Source organism: Aethalodelphis obliquidens, unplaced genomic scaffold (genome assembly GCF_003676395.1).
Source record: "Aethalodelphis obliquidens isolate GAN/ISIS:26980383/991018 unplaced genomic scaffold, ASM367639v1 scaffold26, whole genome shotgun sequence".
Lineage (NCBI taxonomy): Eukaryota > Metazoa > Chordata > Mammalia > Artiodactyla > Delphinidae > Aethalodelphis > Aethalodelphis obliquidens.
Window position 1 is genome coordinate 9131194 of NW_020837970.1, and position 20317 is coordinate 9151510.

At 34.6% G+C, this 20317-nt stretch overlaps 1 protein-coding gene across 2 annotated transcripts in view; it reads right to left on the reverse strand.

Annotated features, from left to right (window-relative positions):
- VPS13C (vacuolar protein sorting 13 homolog C) overlaps nt 1-20317 on the reverse strand; it is a 174952-nt gene that overhangs the window by 56173 nt on the left and 98462 nt on the right. For both annotated transcript variants that reach the window (XR_003436379.1, XM_027123201.1), the window contains exons 36-47: nt 20057-20193; nt 18202-18358; nt 17171-17250; nt 16616-16675; nt 15756-15912; nt 13857-13973; nt 12293-12396; nt 11749-11916; nt 10230-10534; nt 9123-9270; nt 6590-6740; nt 4219-4331 (exon numbers count right to left, since the gene is read on the reverse strand). Coding sequence is in view for 1 of the 2 variants with exons in the window: in XM_027123201.1 (XP_026979002.1) it covers nt 4219-4331; nt 6590-6740; nt 9123-9270; nt 10230-10534; nt 11749-11916; nt 12293-12396; nt 13857-13973; nt 15756-15912; nt 16616-16675; nt 17171-17250; nt 18202-18358; nt 20057-20193 (1697 nt within the window). In the remaining variant the exon portion in view is untranslated. The remainder of the gene's footprint in view (nt 1-4218; nt 4332-6589; nt 6741-9122; nt 9271-10229; nt 10535-11748; nt 11917-12292; nt 12397-13856; nt 13974-15755; nt 15913-16615; nt 16676-17170; nt 17251-18201; nt 18359-20056; nt 20194-20317) is intronic.

Sequence of the window (20317 nt, forward strand, 5' to 3'; positions counted from 1 at the left end):
GTTATAAAGCAGAAACTAACACACCATTGTAAAGCAATTATACTCCAATAAAGATGTAAGAAAAAAAAAAAGCAAATCCATACCACAAATTTTTAAAGTATGGGTGTTAAAACTGGAACAAAGAATAATATGCATGTTTGTGACTGTATGTGCATATACAAATAAATATATAAGTGTGTGTGCTGATCTTCAACAAGGGTTAATACATAAAATTTTCTAATTTACAATTCAATGCAAATTAAAAAAAACCCAGGAAACTGTCAATCAATTATGCTAACTTACAAATATTGGGTTGGCCAAAATGTTCGTTTGGTTAATGAATACATTGTTCAATAAACTTCTTGGTGAAAATGAAAAAGGTCTTTTATTTTTACTTAAAACCAAATGAACTTTTTGGCCAACCCAATATTTAATGAGCTCTTCTGTAAAACACTCTGTGAGAGGAACTAAAGGCTTTATGAGAAAGGATAAGGCATGGTAGGTGATCTCAGTGAGCTTATACTCTAATTGAAAAAATACAATAGAAATACATTACGAGGAACATCCCAAGGAGATGCTGTAAGTTGTAAATAATTAAAAAATTATATATCGTCACTTATTTATTCATACTTATATCTTCCCATATTCCACAAAGGATATTAAGTGATTAGGTAAAGAATATAAACAGCAAAAGCTCATAGGGTCAAAGAGATCATTGTGGGCTGGGAAAAATTCATGAAGAAGGTTGAGAACTAACTAAGCTTGAGAGACTGAGTGGAATGAGATAGGCTATGAGGGGTAGAAGACATTCTAGATGGGAAAAAAACATGAGCAAACAATTCAAGATGCTCTGAGGGCACAAGGTACACACTGGCATCTTAGGCTTAAATATTCCAATAAAAGAAAGGTAGGGAATGATGTCTGGAAAGAAATGTGGAGGTCTAATCGTGGTCCCAGATCCTAAGCCAAATATTTAAACTTTAAGGAAAAAGGACCTCAATCTTTATAACCAACCAAAAAAAAAAACCAAAAGTTCGGGGAAGATGATCAGTTCAGTCATAATTGCTCACTACAGACCATGGCATTGATAAAAGGGTACTGGTGATGCACAATTCTTGGCACACTGGTTATAACTCCCTATCTTCTCTCACTCAAAAGAGTACAATGCATGTAAGTGGGTCAGAATGAAATTATTATTGGAAAACTTGGAATGCCTTTAATTTATAAAAATGTAAATAGTTCACAAACTTGTGATCTGTAACTATTAATAGAAATGACCAGTGACACGTCTACTGATCACAATATAATAGTGTTTGTGATATGGTTACTGATGTAGACAATTTGGAGCCAATGAATTTTTCTAATAAGTTAAAATTCACATAACATAACACTGAATGCTTTCTAAGTAGAATGGGAAGTTGTAAACGGCTACATAAGATTAATTGAGGAAACTGACTTGTGCCAATGTCTAGGATGCATGAAAGGAAAAGGAGCAACAAACAAGGAAGCCACTGCAGTACTGTGGAAGCTAAGAAGTTTCAAATAAAGCAGCAGTGAAAACTGCCAGGAAAGAACAAATGTTCACTCAAAGAAAAAAATGACAGTACTCTATCTAAATGAATAAAGAAGGTCTACAAAGAAGGAAGTAAAAGAAGACACAAAGATTCTAAGGCTGAGAAACCAGTAGAACGATAGTACCTTAACTGAAATGAAGAATCCATTTAACTGTTCATTTTCCATTACGTCATTTTCTGATCTTTTTCTTAACATTAAACATTAGAAATTAAGGCAGTCAACTCACACCAGTCAGAATGGCCAACGTTAAAATGTCTACAAATAACAAATGCTGGAGGGGGTGTGGAGAAAAGGGAACCCTCCTACACTGTTAGTGGGAATAGAAATTGGCGCAGCCACTATGGAAAACAGTATAGATGTTCCTCAAAAAACTAAAAATAGAGTTGCCATATGATCCAGCAATCCCACTCCTGGGCATATATTCAGACAAAAATGTAATTCGAAAAGATACATGCACCCCTATGTTCACAGCAGCACTATTCACAATAGCCAAGACAAGGAAACAACCTCAATGTCCATCAACAGATGAATGGATAAAGAAGATGTAGTACATGTATACAATGGAATACTCCTCAGCCATAAAAAGAAGGAAATAATGCCATTTGCAGCAACATGGATAGACCTGCAGATTATCATATTAAGCAAAGTATGTCAGGAAGAGAAAGACAAATACCATACGATACCACTTATATGTGGAATCTAAAGTATGACACAAATGAACATATCTATGAAACACAAACAGACTCATAGATAAAGAGAACACACTTCTGGTTGTCAAGGGGGAGGGAAGGATTGGGAGTTTGGGATTAGCAGATGCAAACTATTATATACAGGATGGATAAACAACAAGGTCCTACTGTATAGCACAAGGAACTATATTCAATATCCTGTGATATACTATAATGGAAAAGAATATAAAAAAGAATATATATATGTATAACTGAATCACTTTGATACACGGCAGAAATTAACACAATACTGTAAATCATCTATACTTCAATAAAATTTGGAAAAAAAAATGAAATTAAGGCAGTCCATTGCACAAATGACAGACACTAGCCCAAGGCCCAACAATAACAATGTATGAATATTGTATAACGTTTAGAAAATATGAAACATAAGAAAACATATAAATGGACATAAACAACAGATATAATACTTACAATCAGTGCATATTATGGGTACCATATGTATGAGTATTATGAGATATTAATTGATATAATCAAAAACATTTATTAGAAGATACTACCTATATAATAAAAAAATAGCTTTCTAAAATATCAATTACACATTATGTGGTTCAAATCATAATGGCACTAGACCCTGGTTCCTCAATTCACTCATTAGTATCCTTAATATGTATCTACTACATATAAAATTTATTCAAGAGAAATATAATTAATGCTTATATATCATGGATAATCACGAATTTAAAAATAATCCTCTAAGGTTCCAAAGCCACTACTAAATTATTTTCCTTAGTTAAATATGCATATATATCTAGCTATGTAATAAAACTGTACATATAATTAATTACTCATATATAAAATTCTTCTCCTAGAGATAGGTTGTGTTTTAGTGCTGATATTACTTGGAAAAAAGTAAGAACTTTTCCTTGGCCTAGTAAGATTAAAAACACTGGGACTTCCCTGGTGGTCCAGTGGTAAAGAATCTGCCTTCCAATGCAGGGGAGGCAGGTTCGATCCCTGGTCGGGGAACTAAGATCCCACATGCCACGGGGCACCTAAGCCCACGCGCCTCAACTACTGAGCCCACACGCCTCAACGAAAGAGCCCGCATGCAGGGCTTCCCTGGTGGCGCAGTGGTTGAGAGTCCGCCTGCCGATGCAGGGGATATGGGTTTGTGCCCCGGTCCGGGAAGATGCCACATGCTGCGGAGCGGCTGGGCCCGTGAGCCATGGCCGCTGAGCCTGCACGTCCGGAGCCTGTGCTCCACAATGGGAGAGGCCACAACAGTGAGAGGCCCGTGTACCGCAAAAAAAAAAAAAAAGAGCGAGCCCGCATGCCGCAAACTACAGAGCCCATGCGCTCTGGACCCCGTGTGCCACAACTACAGAGCCCACGTTCCCTGGAGCCTGTGCGCCACAACTAGAGAAGAGAAAACCCCCATACCACAACTAGAGAGAAGCCTACGCGCTGCAAGAGCCCGTGTGCTGCAACAAAAAGATCCTGCATGCCACAACGAAGACCCGACACAGCCAAAAATAAAAATAAACAAATAAAATAAATATTTAAAAAAATAAAAAATAAAAACACTACAAAATGAAAGCAGAAAGCAAGATCAGATACATATTCTCTAAGCCAAATAGAATTTAATAGACATAAATTTTGAGAAGAAAAGTCACATAAAAAAATGCGGGCTTCCCTGGTGGCGCAGCGGTTGAGAGTCCGCCTGCCGATGCAGGGGACGCGGGTTCGTGCCCCGGTCTGGGAAGATCCCACGTGCCGCGAAGCGGCTGGGACCGTGAGCCACGGCCACTGAGCCTGTGCGTCCAGAGCCTGTGCTTCGCAACGGGAGAGGCCACAACAGTGAGAGGCCCGCATACCACAAAAAAAAAAAAAAGAAAGAAAAAAATGACAACATTCTAAAATTGAATATCAAGAGCTAAAGACATATTCCTAGATGCAGACATTAACTACATACCTGGTGGGGATCACTGTTATAAAGTATAATAGAAAGAGATTCAAAGTGAAAGTCAAACTGGAGAGTGACATTCTGGTCCAAAGAAAGCTTTGAGTCTGTCCCATCTTCTTGTTCTGAGGGTTCAAACATAAACATGAAAATTAAAAAGCTTTTAAGTATGTATATGATTTTATACATATTTTAAAAGCTAAGATTCTAAATTTATATCATATTTTCAAGGATTCTTTAAATCATTATGAGACAATTAACAAAAATGGCATGTATTCCATATATATTTAATACAAGGCAAAGTGATAGAGCCAGACTATCTACATTAAAAATAAAAAGAGACGGGCTTCCCTGGTGGTGCAGTGGTTGAGAGTCTGCCTGCCGATGCAAGGGACAGGGGTTCGTGCCCCGGTCCGGGAAGATCCCACATGCCGCGGAGCGGCTGGGCCCGTGAGCCATGGCCGCTGAGCCTGCGCGTCCGGAGCCTGTGCTCCGCAACGGGAGAGGCCACAGCAGTGAGAGGCCCGCGTACCGCAAAAAATATATATATAAATAAAAAAAATTAAAATAAAGAGAGAGGGCCTTGCAAAGAGTATCGAGACAACTTTTTTTAAAAAGCCCATCCAGAGCAAGACTACTTCATTATAGTTTATAATTATCAAAGCATTTCACATAACTGGTTACAAGCCATTCTCAAGAGATTATGAAATTGGAGGTAGAGAAAAGTAAAATACTTTGTCCTACAACAGACAGCCAGTCAGTAAAAGATCTTCTGCTAGTGTAGTTCACTCTCACTATCTTTAATTACCTATATCACCCAATCCATTACCTTTACAAGAAGAACAGAATGTATTCAAAAGCAGAGTCGAGGAGAGCTCAAATATAATTTGGGACAGAGAGCCTTCAGAATTCTGAGGTGAAAGAGACTTCGACAAATAATTCAGTCTCTCCCCTCATCTTTAGGCAGAAACTTTTTAGACAAAGAACAATACATATTGCTTTCAATCACTCTTACAAAGTGATTCTGCAATCTCTTTTGGAGATTGATTCTATTCTTTTGGTCACTTATAGGAAAGTCTATTCTTACTGTACAAGTTACTGGAAGAGCAAACACCGCAAAACTTTAACCAGATAAAGGCTTCTCCAAGTTGGAAAGCTCTAGGGTTTTTTCCTTTACCTTTCCTGAAAATAATTTACATTCCAATCTTCATCATCTTTGTAGCTTTTCCATCTGAACTCACAAGTTTTCCCAAGTACCACATTAACTGTATAGCCTGAACCAGAGACACGAATTGACCACAGCTGAACATAACGAGATCCTTAATCACATAAAGCTTGCCTGCTACAGTTTATTCATGTGTACATAGTTCCTGTCTAACGGGAGCTACAGCCTACTTATCTAGCATTTGTCTATACAGTGGCATGAACGTAACCTGGGAGAAGATGCTGACCTCACTAAACTCATGTAGTACTCATAACTATCCTGAACGAAAAACCTTATTTTTCACACTGCTCTAGTCATTTGTTTTGTGATTTCAAAACACACCAGACCTAACTATAGGTGAAGCAGTGCTGGTACAGTGTTATTAACTGGCGGTTTTACCGACTGTTGTCATAAGTAACAGCTGATGACCTGAGCATTATAAAAGCACAGCAGTCTGGGGCCATTTATTATATGGAAAAGAAACACTTCATCTCTTTTTAGCCATGGAAATATTAACCTATTCACAGTCTAAAATAAAACATATGATATTCACATAACGATTTTAAATGATGAAAAGAGTGCAATTATAAAATTATTCTATATAATTGTTCAAGAAAGCAAAAGGAAACCTTATATTTTAGAAAAATTATCTTTTAAAAATGGCTGAATTTGAAAGGTTCAGAGCTTTTGAAAGATTCAATTTTAATAATCTGGGAAACTCCCTTATGTATCTGACTATCACACTCCCCAGTGAAGCCAGATAAGTAATGCTGTTACTAAACAAGAATACCTTCCTTTTTTATGGACCAGTCATCTGAGTATGACACCAAGGTCCTTTTCTCTCAATTAATTTGGGACCTTACTATGCTACATGCCTACTTTGCTTTTTCTCAAAGTACACCCCCTCAGTGTTCCTTGAATTGGACAAATTCACCTTTCACAAATACAGGACAAATATGTACCATGCAGGCGATAAGAGGTGGGCCCTCCATTTAGAGCAATGAGCCTATCTCCTTCCCCTGGGAGCTTCAAGGCAGCCCCAGCTGATTTTCCACAGTAAATAATACAATGCTGGATCATTCACACCACATTATGCTGGACAACTAAAAACAACACTAAATATGGCATTAATACTGATTTTTCTCTATAATCAAAGCAAAAATCTCCATCAATTTATACCTTTGAGGTGGTCAGGTCTACTGGAAACGTCTTTTCTTACTCTTATAGCCTCCTGGGTAGACTGTGTAGGGCTTGGCTGTGAAGAAGCTTCTCCAAGATTCTCTACCAAAATTTTCATTAAAACTGTTAAGTCATCTTTACTGAGAGCAACCTAGAAAGCAACAACAGGCTGTTGTTAATACAAAGTAATAAAAAATGAAAAATATAATATCTATGTCTTAATTTATGGTCCCTCAAATTAACTAATTGTACATCTAACTAAAAAAAAAAAAAAAGCAAGTTGTGGCCATGAATACCAGGATAAAAGTATTTCATCTTGTACAGTATTAGACATTACTCCTGTGTGTAAACACGCATCTGCCTCCACTCATATCCAAGCCCCTACTTCCGGTACTCCCTTCTTCCTGCCTTAACTGCTACTATCTATCTTGTCCTGTTCCTGGACCTGTGTCCCTCTCCCCTCTCCCTAGTTCCTCATCTCCATTCTGCTTCTCTCTCTTTACATCCACTACTGGATTTTTCCTCCACATTATTTACTCTCCTCCAAACTCAATACCGGAAGAATGCTGTTCAGTTTCCAGTCTCTACCAAGAAGAAAAAAGATGCTCTCCTGCAATGCAGCTTTTTTTTTTAGATTTATTTATTTTTGGCTGCATTGGGTCTTCTTTGCTGCACACGGGCCTTCCCTAGTTGGGGTGAGCGGAGGCTACTCTTCATCGCGGTGCGTGGGCTTCTCATTGCGGTGGCTTCTCTTGTTGCAGAGCACCAGCTCCAGGCGCACAGGCTTCAGTGGTTGCAGCTCACAGGCTCTAGAGTGCAGGCTCAGTAGTTGTGGCACATGGGCTTAGTTGCTCCGCGGCATGTGGGATCTTCCCGGACCAGGGCTTGAACCCGTGTCCCCTGTATTGGCAGGCAGACTCTTAACCACTGTGCCACCAGGGAAGTCCCTAACTCAAGTTTCTTAATCTTTAAAATAGGAATAATATCATCTACCTCATGGGTGGCTGCATAACAACATGAAGCTGCTAGAACAAACAAAGATGCTACTGGCTGCTAAGATCCATTAAACCTTTTAATCCTTCCATCTCTTGTACACTTCCCCTACACATAGAGTGGTCCAAAAGGCCTTTTTCAAGTACCTAAACACAAATTCACACAGACACATTCATAGCACCTTTTCTTCTGAACATCAGAGTACCCTATGTCCCCCAAATTAGGTCCCTATCACCAAGGAAATTGCCTGATTCCCAGCCTAAATGAAACTGGGGAGATATTTTAGCAAGAGACAATGACCAGGGATTTCTTATTTGCTCCAAGCCCTAGTCCTTAGATAACAGATGTCACTTTAACTCCCTAGGACTTCTTTGTATATTCATTCCCACCTGTGACACCAACCAAGATATCACAGCTGCCTGAAGAACAGCTAACTTCACCACCTCCTAATATTTGAAAAGGATCAAATATTAGCTCTGAGAGCTAATCTTAGCAAGGGAGAATTTAAGAGAACAGTCTCATATTCCAGAATAGAAAAGTCTCTATCAATACCCTGAACAGATGTTCTTCTTCATATATCATATCTACTCATACTACAGATAGGGATCTTTCATTCCTACAACAAACTTCAATTTTAACATCTTCCCTAGTAGGACTCTGCTCCTTTGACCCTTCTTGTTTAAGCTTAGAACTAACTCTGAAATAATCACAGACATCAAAAACCACTAAACTACTAAATTTTTATTTGTCTTTCACACATTCTGTTTAGCCACTCCCTCCCTTTCCCTATCCCCTACTGTTTGGCTTCAACAGTTTCACCCACAGGCGCACTAGAACCGTAAGATTCCTACACTTCCATGACCATCTTCGACCAGTATCATCTCTTCCTGTGAGCCTACATATGACCTTCTAACTACAGTATTAAAAATATTGCTGTTTACTTGGTGCTTTGTGACCACCTTGGGGGGGATAGGGAAGGTAGGAGGGAGACCCAAGAGGGAGGCGATAGGGGGATGTATGTATATGTATAGCTGATTCACTTTGTTATAAAGCAGAAACTAATACAGCATTGTAAAGCAATTATACTCCAATAAAGATGTTAAAAAAAGTATTGCTGTTTATATGCTTACCAAATAAACATATTCACCTATTGAAAATGTCCACTTTTCTATAAAAGAGTGCTTCTATACATTAAAAATACTACTAAGGTGCTTTGAATGTGGTATCTAAATATCACTTTACCGTGTCTTATAATTTAACTGCCTTAAAACTTTAATAGAATTTTCTAAAATTACTAATAATATTAGTAATATTTTCTGTAGACTCCATAGCTTTTAACCTCAGACTTCTTGCTTGGTTTTACCAAACATCCAATTAATGTGAAATAAAGAAAAGTGTGGGAAACTAGAATAACTTCATTTCCAGTTAACAAAGCATTCCCTTTAAATGTATTATCACTTCTGATGTCCACTTGAACTACACTGTGATCAATGATAAAAGCCTATCTAGCAATTTTCATGTATTTTATACATATACTTACCTGCATAGGTTTTAGTTTTCCTTTTATCTCCATCCCTGGAATTTTCACATACCATGATGCTGCTAAATTTCGCTGTATGGATAAAAGCATGTTGACTGGTTTTAAAATTTCAATGTCATGCTGTGGTAAGCCAGCCTGCAAAATTGTTCTGAAAGATAAATAAGAATTTATTTTACATTTCTAAAATCTACATTTTAAAATGAAGACTATCATACTGTGCAACAGTTTCCACGGAGCATTTTTCGAAACACTAAAGGCTGCTATCAGAGTTCTTTTAGAACATGTTTCTTTTCACAAATCAATCTGCATCAGAATAATTCAAGTTTATATGCAGAGCTATGTAAAACAAACCCTATGTAATGTTGATTTCAAAGAGACAAATTTCATGAAGTATGACTATTGCACTATTTACTATCTTTCACAAGGATATTTAATAGCAACTAGTCCAACGTCATACAAACAAATGTTACATCCTCCTAAAACTGGAGGACAAAGAAAGTGATACTCTACTTAGCCCTTAGGTTTATGTTATTAATACTTCTCCAAACTCAAAGGGAAAAACTCACCAAACCTAGAAGTTAAACAAGCATATTATAACAGTCATATCTAGCCTGCCTGCCAACAAACATTTGAACCACCAAATAAGTTACTCTTGGCATTCAACAGAGCGAACACTTTCCCATTTGGATTTGATAATCCATTAGATATCTTACTGAGAATTCCTAAATGTGACAAGGTTTGGAAATGAGAAATAAATCTTAAATTTTATTACATTTTAAGAAGTCTTTGTACAGAAATGAAAATAGCTATGTGCAGAGAAAATAAATAAAAATAAATCTAAATTAAGTATTATTGAGTAAACTATAATTTTATAATAGGAAATTTTTATAAAGTGAAAAAAAAAGTTATAAATTTAGTAAGACAAAATGTAGATTCTATGAGATCCACCATTATAAACCACTAACCAAAAACCAACAGTCAAGGTTTCATAATTAGAAGAAATAAGGAATAAGAACCATAAATCACTAGAGTGTTTTACCCCTGGCAAAGATTTTATGAAAATTCTATTTCTAGTAAGTAATTTGCCATTGGATTATATATTTATACCTGGACAGCTTCAGCTGAGTGAGTTGGATATTCATTTTATCAATGACTGGGGGAAGAGAATACTGTTCCACAGAAACTACACTAAATTGGTTTTCAACTTTGATTAAACCCAGATCTGCTATAACAGCATTAGGCGATACTGAAGACTGAGGAATGATAATAACTGGTGCTTTCAAATTGATATCCATCAAAAGGCGGAAGCTCTTTTCAGCCAAGTCTTTCATGCTGGAAGCAGCTCTTTCTGCAGCCTGGACTGTAGCTGTGCTCAAAGCTTCTTTGGCAGTTTGAAAATTGTTGAGGAAGTTCTGTTGGAAAATACTGATATTTAGAGTTCCCCCAAAACAGGATTTATTTTTAAAAGGAAAAACTTTAAAAAAGAAAAACTGAATAAAAGAGGTGATATAAAAGAAACGTTATTTATGACTGTGTACATGGAGTAAAGTCTAGAAAGATACACTCTGTGATAATTAACAAGTGGAAGAAAGAATCCTTTAACTTTCACTTTATGTATTTCAGAATTATTTGTTTTTTGACAAATTTTGGTAACAATACTTTTTAAAATATCCCTTTTACTCATGAATGTTGTCATCTTAATTCAAATTTAAATAAAAAGACGAAGGAGAACTCTTTACATCTCCCAAAGTTGCTTTAATTCTGTACCTCTAGGTCATAGGAATAAAGTCTATTAGTTTTAGTCCTTAGTTTTAGAAACTAAGGTTTTGCCCGCTTATTTCTAAAGGTTATTTTCTTAAGTGTACTCTAACATGAGCAAAGGTGCTGAAGTGTTTACAATCTTGCAATCATTAATAAGAGTCAAAAATTCTTTATTTAGAGTGAGATCTTTCACCTCAATTTCAACTAAAAGCAGAAAGATTTTTCCCAATGGAGAAAAGAACTGGAAGCAATATTCTTCCATTAATAATGTAAATGGTTTATTTAGTTTATTAAACTAACACCCCTCCAAATAAATTACTTTCCAGAAAAATAAAACATGATGGTTTAGGTAGAAATCCATAACTTAAAAGATTTGATTAACAGTCCTGCTAAGAGGCATAGGCAAATTAAACTCTTCAGCCCATGACACTTACATGGAAATAAATAATTAAAAGAATTTTATGGCCTTGATCATAATTATAATCAAAAGCTGTAAGCTCCAGTATTAGTCCTTCAAATGCCTGATGACCTCCTTAAAAGATTCTTTTCGCTAAGTACCTTTTAAGGGTCTCTCATAAAACAAATAACACTGAAAAGCCTAATTAAAACATCAGAAAGTACTTTCAAAATATATAACTATGGAAATGTTAAAGAATGATCATTCACAGGTTCAAAACAATGATAATAAAAATTCATTTAGTTATCCATGATGTAAAGGATTTCCTTAATTGTAATATTCTATTCAGCAATTGGGACTTTATCACACAGCCCCATTAGTAAAGATTTTGACTACCTAGGTTCAGATGTATAGGCAAAGATACTTAGGTGTCAATGAGAAATAAATATATTTAAAAAATAAACTTACCAGAAGAGACATGAAGAATTTATGAACATAAACAATTTGAATACAACCCACTTTGAGAGTAAGTTTGCCATCTACTTTAGACATATCAGCATAGGCCTTTCCTTCTGTGGCGTCTGGATAAAGAGTCATTTGGAACCTAAAGACTTCATCTCCCAAGATAGAGACAGCCTAAAAGTATTAAATTAACTGGTTATTATATCAAAAGAGCTGTATCACTGTATTATAAATAAGTTTCCTTATTACAGAATCCTTGATATATAAAGAAGCATCACTTAAATTCAACCTTCAACAAATTAGTTAAAAACATTTAACTTGACAATAACTTTTTCCTATATCTATAAAAAAAGTTTTATCAATGGAGATATCAATCACTTAATTGGTTAGAAATAACTTACAAATCACCTAGTCTATATATACTGTGAAAGCAGATGATGACCATATTCATGCTTACTCCCTAACAAAATGCCTGAACAAATGATTAAAGGCAACTCAAGCCCCAAAAAACAAAAATAAATTTCAATATAGAAACGTATCTTTTAATTACCTTTTTGTGAATGGAAGTCGAATCAACATTCATAACTATGATATCCTTAAGTCTGGCAAACATGTCGGTCTGCTTTGGCCTCACAGAAATAGAGGCATCCATTCCTGTGGGAAACACAACACTTTTCACCTAATCCAAGTGAACTAATTTAGTGGTTTTTAATTCAATAATATACTACCAAGATAGAGAACAGATAAAAATTACTCACTATTAGACATATTAAAGGTAATAACTTTTTTTTTTTTTTTTTTTGGGCCACACCAAGTGGCATGTGGGAATGTGGGATCTTAGTTCCCCGACTAGGGATACAACCCATGCCCCTTGCACTGGAAGTGCAAAGTCTTAACCACTGGACCACCAGGGAAGTCCCAAAGGTAACTACTTTTATGTATGAGATACCTAAGAAAGATTATAATATCTTTAAGTTCTAGAAGCATCTCATACATAAACTTTGTGGAAATTTTAAAACAAAAGAAATCAAATGTCAAAGAAAATTAATCACAGATCTCCAAACACAAGTATCCTGTGCATTATTAGTAAGATCAGAATCGGTCATTTATGGTGACACCTAACATTTGTTAAACAGTTATTTTACAAACATTATATAATGAAACTATTACTCTGAAAACTAAAGAATTGGAATTATAATTAAATATAATTTGATGAATAAATACTATTCTTTCTACAGTAAACTGTATCTAAAACACAATCTTTTAACATTTCTCTCCAAAAAAATATTTGTCATTCTCATAATTTCTAAAGGAATGATTTCTAAAACCACTCCTCAGAGTGAATGAGAGAATGCCTACAGCTAAGCCCCAAGAATGAACCTAAATCATTACCATGCTATGCATAAACAGATACTCAGTAACATCTGTTGAATGGAACTGATTTTCTAACCCCTTGTTAACTGCTTATTATGTACATACCAGGCACTTTTCTTAATACATGTAAATTTGTAAACAATCCTCATAACAATCCCATGAATAATTACTATAACTATCTCCATTTTACAGAAGAGGGAACTCAGGCACGGATACATTAATTAATTTGCTCAAGGTCAGCCAGTAAGTGTTAGAGCCAAAATTTGAACCTTGGCAGGCTGGCTCCAGAACCCATGGTATAATATGAACTCATCTTTATATGAGGCTGATGATGAGTAAAGCTTACAAAATTTCTTTTAGAAACTTCTCTTCCTGATGCTATATAAGCACAAAAGACAAGGGAAACAGGATAATGACATTTTCTTTACTCAGTGAGATGTTATAATATTCATTTCTCAGTTTAAAGTTATATTATTCTGAAAATGCAAACAGAACATGAGATTAAGCCTTAGACTTATTCTGAAAAATTTTTTAAACATAAGGAATGTCTCACATCAGTCATGAATCATACCAAATTTACTTCTAACACTTCAAAGCACATCTTTGAGAAGTTTGCAAGAATCTTCAATATAAGTAAACCAAAAGACGACTCATGAGAAATCTACCGTGCAACAAGCTCATTCTTCCTGAAGGTCTATGTAAAGAAACAGAAATACCTACACCAAGAAAAAGTTACTTACCATGTATTCTAATATCTGCAATATTATACTTCTGATCACAGATAAAGACATTAAATGCATTTAATTCAGCTATGACCTTTAAATCAAACACATCATCTTGAGAAGTGTTGCTGGATACTGAAAAGTAATAGAATCCTAGTGATTAGCAAAGTGCAAAGATGATATAACATAAAATAATCCCAAAATCACTAAAATAAAAGTACATTACGAACTATGAAGAACCAAAAAGGTCTCCATTAAGATTACATATAATTAATATTATTTTTAAATGTCAATCAGACAGCAAGTAGCATATTTCCATCCAAATTAAAAATAAAGGCAACGTTTACTAGCACCTTATAAGTATAATTTTGCTAGATGGAAACTTTACTATAATTTTTCTTGTGGGCAAAAAGGAAACCCCCTATATTAGAATTCTAAGATTCCATTAGAGCTAAATTTTGATTTGGAACTCCTTTTCATATCATATATTAGATCAAAGAAAAATATTTCATGAAAAATTGAAATAGTGATGACAGTAAAATATGTATTATTAACTATGACACATACATGTTATTAACTATAGAGACAACTTCCCTAGATTATGTTTCTCCATGAAGAATCCTAAAAAAAGTTCTATAAGAGATGAACATAAAGGGCTAAAGTTAAAGGAAAACAAAAAATTATTTTATAATGTGTATTTGTGTCTGTCCACGTGTATAAAAATCACAATCAAATGGATTCTCTTAATCTATTTTAGTCTAGGTCCTGATTGATAAATTTAAGATATAATTTCCTAGAGATTTGTCTTGACTGGAGGAAACACTTTTTCCTATAAAACTGTAAAAGTATGGGGACATCAGTCCTTAATCACCGAGATGATAAAAGGGTTTTTTTTTTTCCTTTAAGATTTAAAGTAGCAAAATCAAACCATAAAAAATAGCTATTTGGCATAACTAGAAGACTGTTTCTTTGGATTACTATTTTTTGTAGTTTATTGTGAGCTTAAACATTGCTTTTTCATTTATTCAACTGTGTGCATGTGCGTGTGTATGTATGTATATGTTATGTAAGTATTTCCGTGGATATTAATGTAACAAGTACATTAAAGATGAAGAAGGTAAAACTCTTTTACTCTAGTTTAATGCAAAAATACTGCTCTGCTCCTTGGTTAAAAAAAAAAAAATCTCATCCTTGTATCAGATCTAATATTACTAACAGTTTTCACTTTAAAGATGCCAGTAATATAGATATAATACAACTAGGTAATGGTCTGAAAATTAAATTACCAGATGTTAGATACTCACATCATATGACATGAAAGAAAAATAATTAAAATGATATTTGGCTTAAAAACAGGCACATGTTCACTCACGCTATACCACATCTAATATTTCACGGCACAAATTGTGGCATGTGCCCATATCTCTATGTGACTTAAATACAGTTTTGGTTAGAAACCAAAGTGAGTCTGTCTCTTCCATGAGATTGTTCCTTTTGTGTTTTGCAAAGCTGAAAACTGTTGAGCACCAGGTAGTTTTAACTGACTGACTGAAATGGGCCTTTGTTACTATGCATGATTGTGTTCATATTTTAATTACTTCCTTCCTCACTTTCACTGGAGTGAAGGTTACAGAGACATCAATGCAAAGTATATACAACTTTATTTTACATAAAAGCTAGGCAGTGAAATCAAATATAAATACGTGATAAATACTAAACACTTATTTAAAATCTCTCACTAAATTACTCTATTATACCATAGGGATAAAATCTGCTTTCTTTTGAAACCAACCTCATCTGTCAAAGCAGCTAAAACATTAAGGTGATAAACAGTTATCTTAGCTTGAAAATACATGTTATTATATGATTATTAAAGTTCAGACAGAAAGTATTAAACCATGACTCAAAAGTTAATACCAGTTTTGGCAATGATACTTCTGGACTCCCCCATAAGTGGCTTCAGCTCCGATTCCTTCTTAGAAGGTTCAGAGGATGGAAAAGCAGATGATAAAAAATCCATGAAGGACAGTAAAGCTTCCAAATGAAGAACTAAGTTTAAGGATGAAAATGAAACCTAAGATAATGAACAATTAGAGAGGCAGATTTCAGATATGGAAACATTTTTATGTCAAACCTCAACATATACAAGTAGCTCAAGAATAGTTCAACTAAGGACTTCTTTTTTGAGAAAGAACTCACTATTACTTTGTTAACCTTTACCAGACAATAAACCAACACTGCCCACTCCCACACCCAACAATAATTCTAACCTCAATGGAACTTGATAGGCTTTAAGTAAAGATACAAGAAGTATTATCAGCCTTAGGTTGGTCGGTCCCCTTACAGATGGTCCCAAGACAGACTATGCATGCTCAAATGGATGGTGACCAATGTCTGTACTGAGCCATACTTTTAGCCTTACCCTTAATTTTTTCCTAATCCTAAAGCCAATTCATTCAAATGTTTAATGCTTCCATCAACACTACGCCAAATAACCATAGTGAACAAAATTTCCTTAAAAAATATTTCATTTATGTACAACAAGGAATCATTAATTTATATCTGGGAAACAGGAGTCTTTTAGGAAATCAAATCAACTTTTGTAATAACTTTATTTCAACTCTCCATCCATTTCTTTTATCTACAAAATTAAACCTATTATTATTACCACCCTTATTCTAATTTTAGGGCTCACAATCTCACAACTGAAGATGGCTTTGAAGCTAGATTTAATCATTACTATAATCTAACCTTATAGTGAATTAGAAAAGATTTACCTGAAGTCTTTGTTTGGTACTGTCATGGATGGTTTTAAATTCTGGTCCATCACTGTCCGCCTACAAATAATGGAGGATAAAGCCACTGGGTTGCAAACACTAAAAATTCACACACTGAAAAAATATATATATATTCTTTACTTTTCAAAGTATGCTATGAAAACACTATAAACATATTTCTTAAAGGCAAAGAAGAACATGCCAAAAACATGACCACATAAGCATTTCTTATATTCTACAGAAGCAAAAACCCGAACTCCTTATCCTACCTGGGAGGAAATGCTAAAGGTAGGGGAAACTGTCAGTGTATCTAGATTATAATAGATTTTGCTTCAAATTACAATGGAACTTTGTATACATCTACTTATTCAAAAACATAGGATTAACTCAGAAGTTTACTGAAATTATCCAGGATTGTCAGATGCTTGCATAAATCACTATAATTAACCAGTTTTAGGATGAAAAATTTTAGGGGAGAAAACCAAGATATTATATACAGGGGGATGACATAATTTCATATATGCAAATATTAAAGAATCCTAGAAATGAAACTACCTTTTTCAATAACATTTTCAGAAGGGGTTCATCTGTTACATTAGAAGAGTTAATAATGTGAAGAGGTTCTCCTTTAGAGTCTAAAAGAGAAAAAAGAGAGGATATATTCATTATTAAGTTGTTTAGACATTTCAAATGTATTTAAAAATAGACCAGCCAGTTACACAAATATACGTTTGTCAAAACTCAGAGTTGTACGCTAAAAAGGGTGAATCTACTGTATATAAATTGTATCTCAATACAGCTGGCTTTGAAAAAAAAATTAAAGAAACTCCAAAAAACACAAAAAAACCAGCACTGGCCAATTATAAACGCTATAACATTTGGTACTACTGGTATTACTTATTTGAACAAATCATAATAAAGGACAAAGCTATAAAATACTTAAACTAGTGATTATTCTCAATACAAGTTTGCTTTACTTAAAGTTACCCCGTAGAGTTCCTATAACTTTAAACACCCATACCAACTTTAAAAGCTGGCTTGGTGCAATTTAGAAAGTGAATCTGAAAGGCTGAAGAGACTACAAGGTGATGTTAAATTTTTCCTCTATATATTTCTGGGTTGTTTAATTTTTATTTTTCACAAGTATATATTAATGTCATTAAACACAAATAAAAAACTTATGTAATTGTAAAATAAATAAAAAACCAAAGAAAATAAGTTACTTCCTAGTAAATTAACTCACCTTTCAAAAAGGGTCCCTGGGCTCTATACCTGGGTATTGTTCTCAGAGCACAGTTATAATGTTATGTTGGTTTTCATAAGTACTGAAGTGTTATGTACTGAAGACATATGCCTCATTTTCCTTTTAGATATATTCTACTTTCTGCTAAATATTTAGATATAGACTTACTTTATGATAAATAACTACATAATGAATTTTAACTATCAAATTACTTCATATTAATGTAATAAATTTAAACTAAATAATTATGGTGACACTAATAAATATGCTTCATGTTGATAAAAAGGTAGTGACCATCTGCCTATTACATGCACAATTTACAGAGACTATACTTCACACTTACCAGTGAACTCAAAGCATTGCATACTAATTTTTTTTAGATAAGCTTCAGCAGTCAGGTCGTAGGCTTTAACTCTAGCTTCCAGTCCAAGCTGCAGGACATTTAGTTCACATAAAGGCCTTCCTTTCTTTTCTGCTTTTTCCATCAAAGTAATCACGACCTAGAAAAAGGTACCATTATTACCACAAACTATTTCACTAATATACACTGAAGTTAATTTAATAATCATCCGGAATGATATTATCAAAATATTCACACAGCGTAAAGATGTTCACTTCTATTTGTGCCTGGAAATTACCTAGGGTTATTTACTTTGGAAGGCCCACTTACTTGTTCAGACTTTTAAAGCACTGTCACTGTATTTTAATGGATTTCAAGATAGTTATGAAAAAAAAAAGTTGTTCTGCCTAATTCCCGGAAGTCCTAGTCTGATGGATGGTGTCAGACTAGATCTGAAAGTCTGACATAAACAGTCAATTTTTAAACTACTCCTAAGGCAAGGTTTCTCAACCTTGGCACCACTGACATCTGGGGCTGGACAATTCTTTCCAGTGGGGAGTAGTCCCATGCACTGTAGGCTGTTTAGTGGCATCACTGGCCTCTACCCACTGGTTGCCAGTAGCCCACTCTCTCTCTGGATAGTGACAACCAAAACTGTCTTCAGACAATGCTAATTATCAGCTTGAGGGGAGGATGCAAATTGCTTCCCCCCACCCTAATCACTGCCCTAAGGGAAGGGAACTGTAATTATATGTATTACAAATAATATTAAAAAGGACTTACAGGTTTTATATGTACATATGTTAATGAAACCCATTTGCAAATAGAATTATTCATTTATCAATGTTTCAATTATCAAAGCCTAAAAATCTTCAATAACTGTAACATTAACCAGAAAAACAGCAGAGGTTTAGCATGAAGGAAGTTAGTTTCAAAACATGTATTTCAGATCAAAAAAGTAGCACTCATTTGTTTAAAAGTTTATTATTTTTGACTCAAAGATAGAACATAACCTCTGCGTAGCTATTTAACAATGAAGGGATTTTGGAGAAAGTTCTTCTAAGTCCCTGTATCCGCGATGCTTTCCCACATACACACGTGTGTGCCTGTCCCTCTTTCTACCCTGTCCCAGCCCCTTTCCTAAACTCCTTTCCTCAGACTGTACCTTCTTCTTCTTTAAAAATTCAACTAAATCTCACTTCTTCCAGGTTATCTTCCCTGACTCTTTCAGACTGCTTAGATGCCCTCTTCCTACCATCACTGTCACAAGCTCCCTGGGCACATTTTTTAATGGAAGTACTTAACAAAAATTTTAATTGTTTTCTTGTTTGAGTTCAGAGTTTATGTCTTTTACTTCTGTATCCTTAGCACTTAGTACATGCAATGAATATCTGTTATGTGTGTGAACACAGAAGAGGAAAATTCATTTAACCTTACCTTAAGAATCTGCAGATGGAAAGTAGGTAATGGTAATATAACATTTTTTAAATGTAGGCATATTGTGTTTTATTCTATTAATGGTTTCTAAAATTTGCAAAGAATTTCTCTGTCATTTTTCCCTTTCCTGCCTTCCCTATATAAAATCCAAAGCAGGCCACATTCCAACTGTCCTAAAATCATTTGAAAAGCCTGTTACAGGGCATATTACCATTTTCTCTGTAAATATTATATCCCCCAAATATAACTCATCTTTAGCAAACTCTCAAATTTTTAAACATTTCTACATACAAATTACAAACAGCCTTTGTAAGCTTTTTCTATCCATATCAATAATCTACAAGTTTACTTTATTAGAGGTAATTCCAAATATCCATTATTTATCCACCTCATTTTATAAAAACAGATGAAAATTACATACCTCTTTGATTTCAAATTTCAGCAGCATATTAATGATGTCTACAGATCTAATTTCTTCCACTCCAGCTGTTAAACTATCTTGTGAAGCATGCATATCTTGTTTTAATGTAGAGATTTCAAGTGGCTCTTTAGTTTCACCTAAAGATGTTTAAAAGAAATTCATTCACTTCTATTCACACATTTCTTACATGAATACTCAACAAGGACTTATATAAGTACTCTGGACTTGGTTCAGGCATTGAAAATCCACAAATCAGTCATA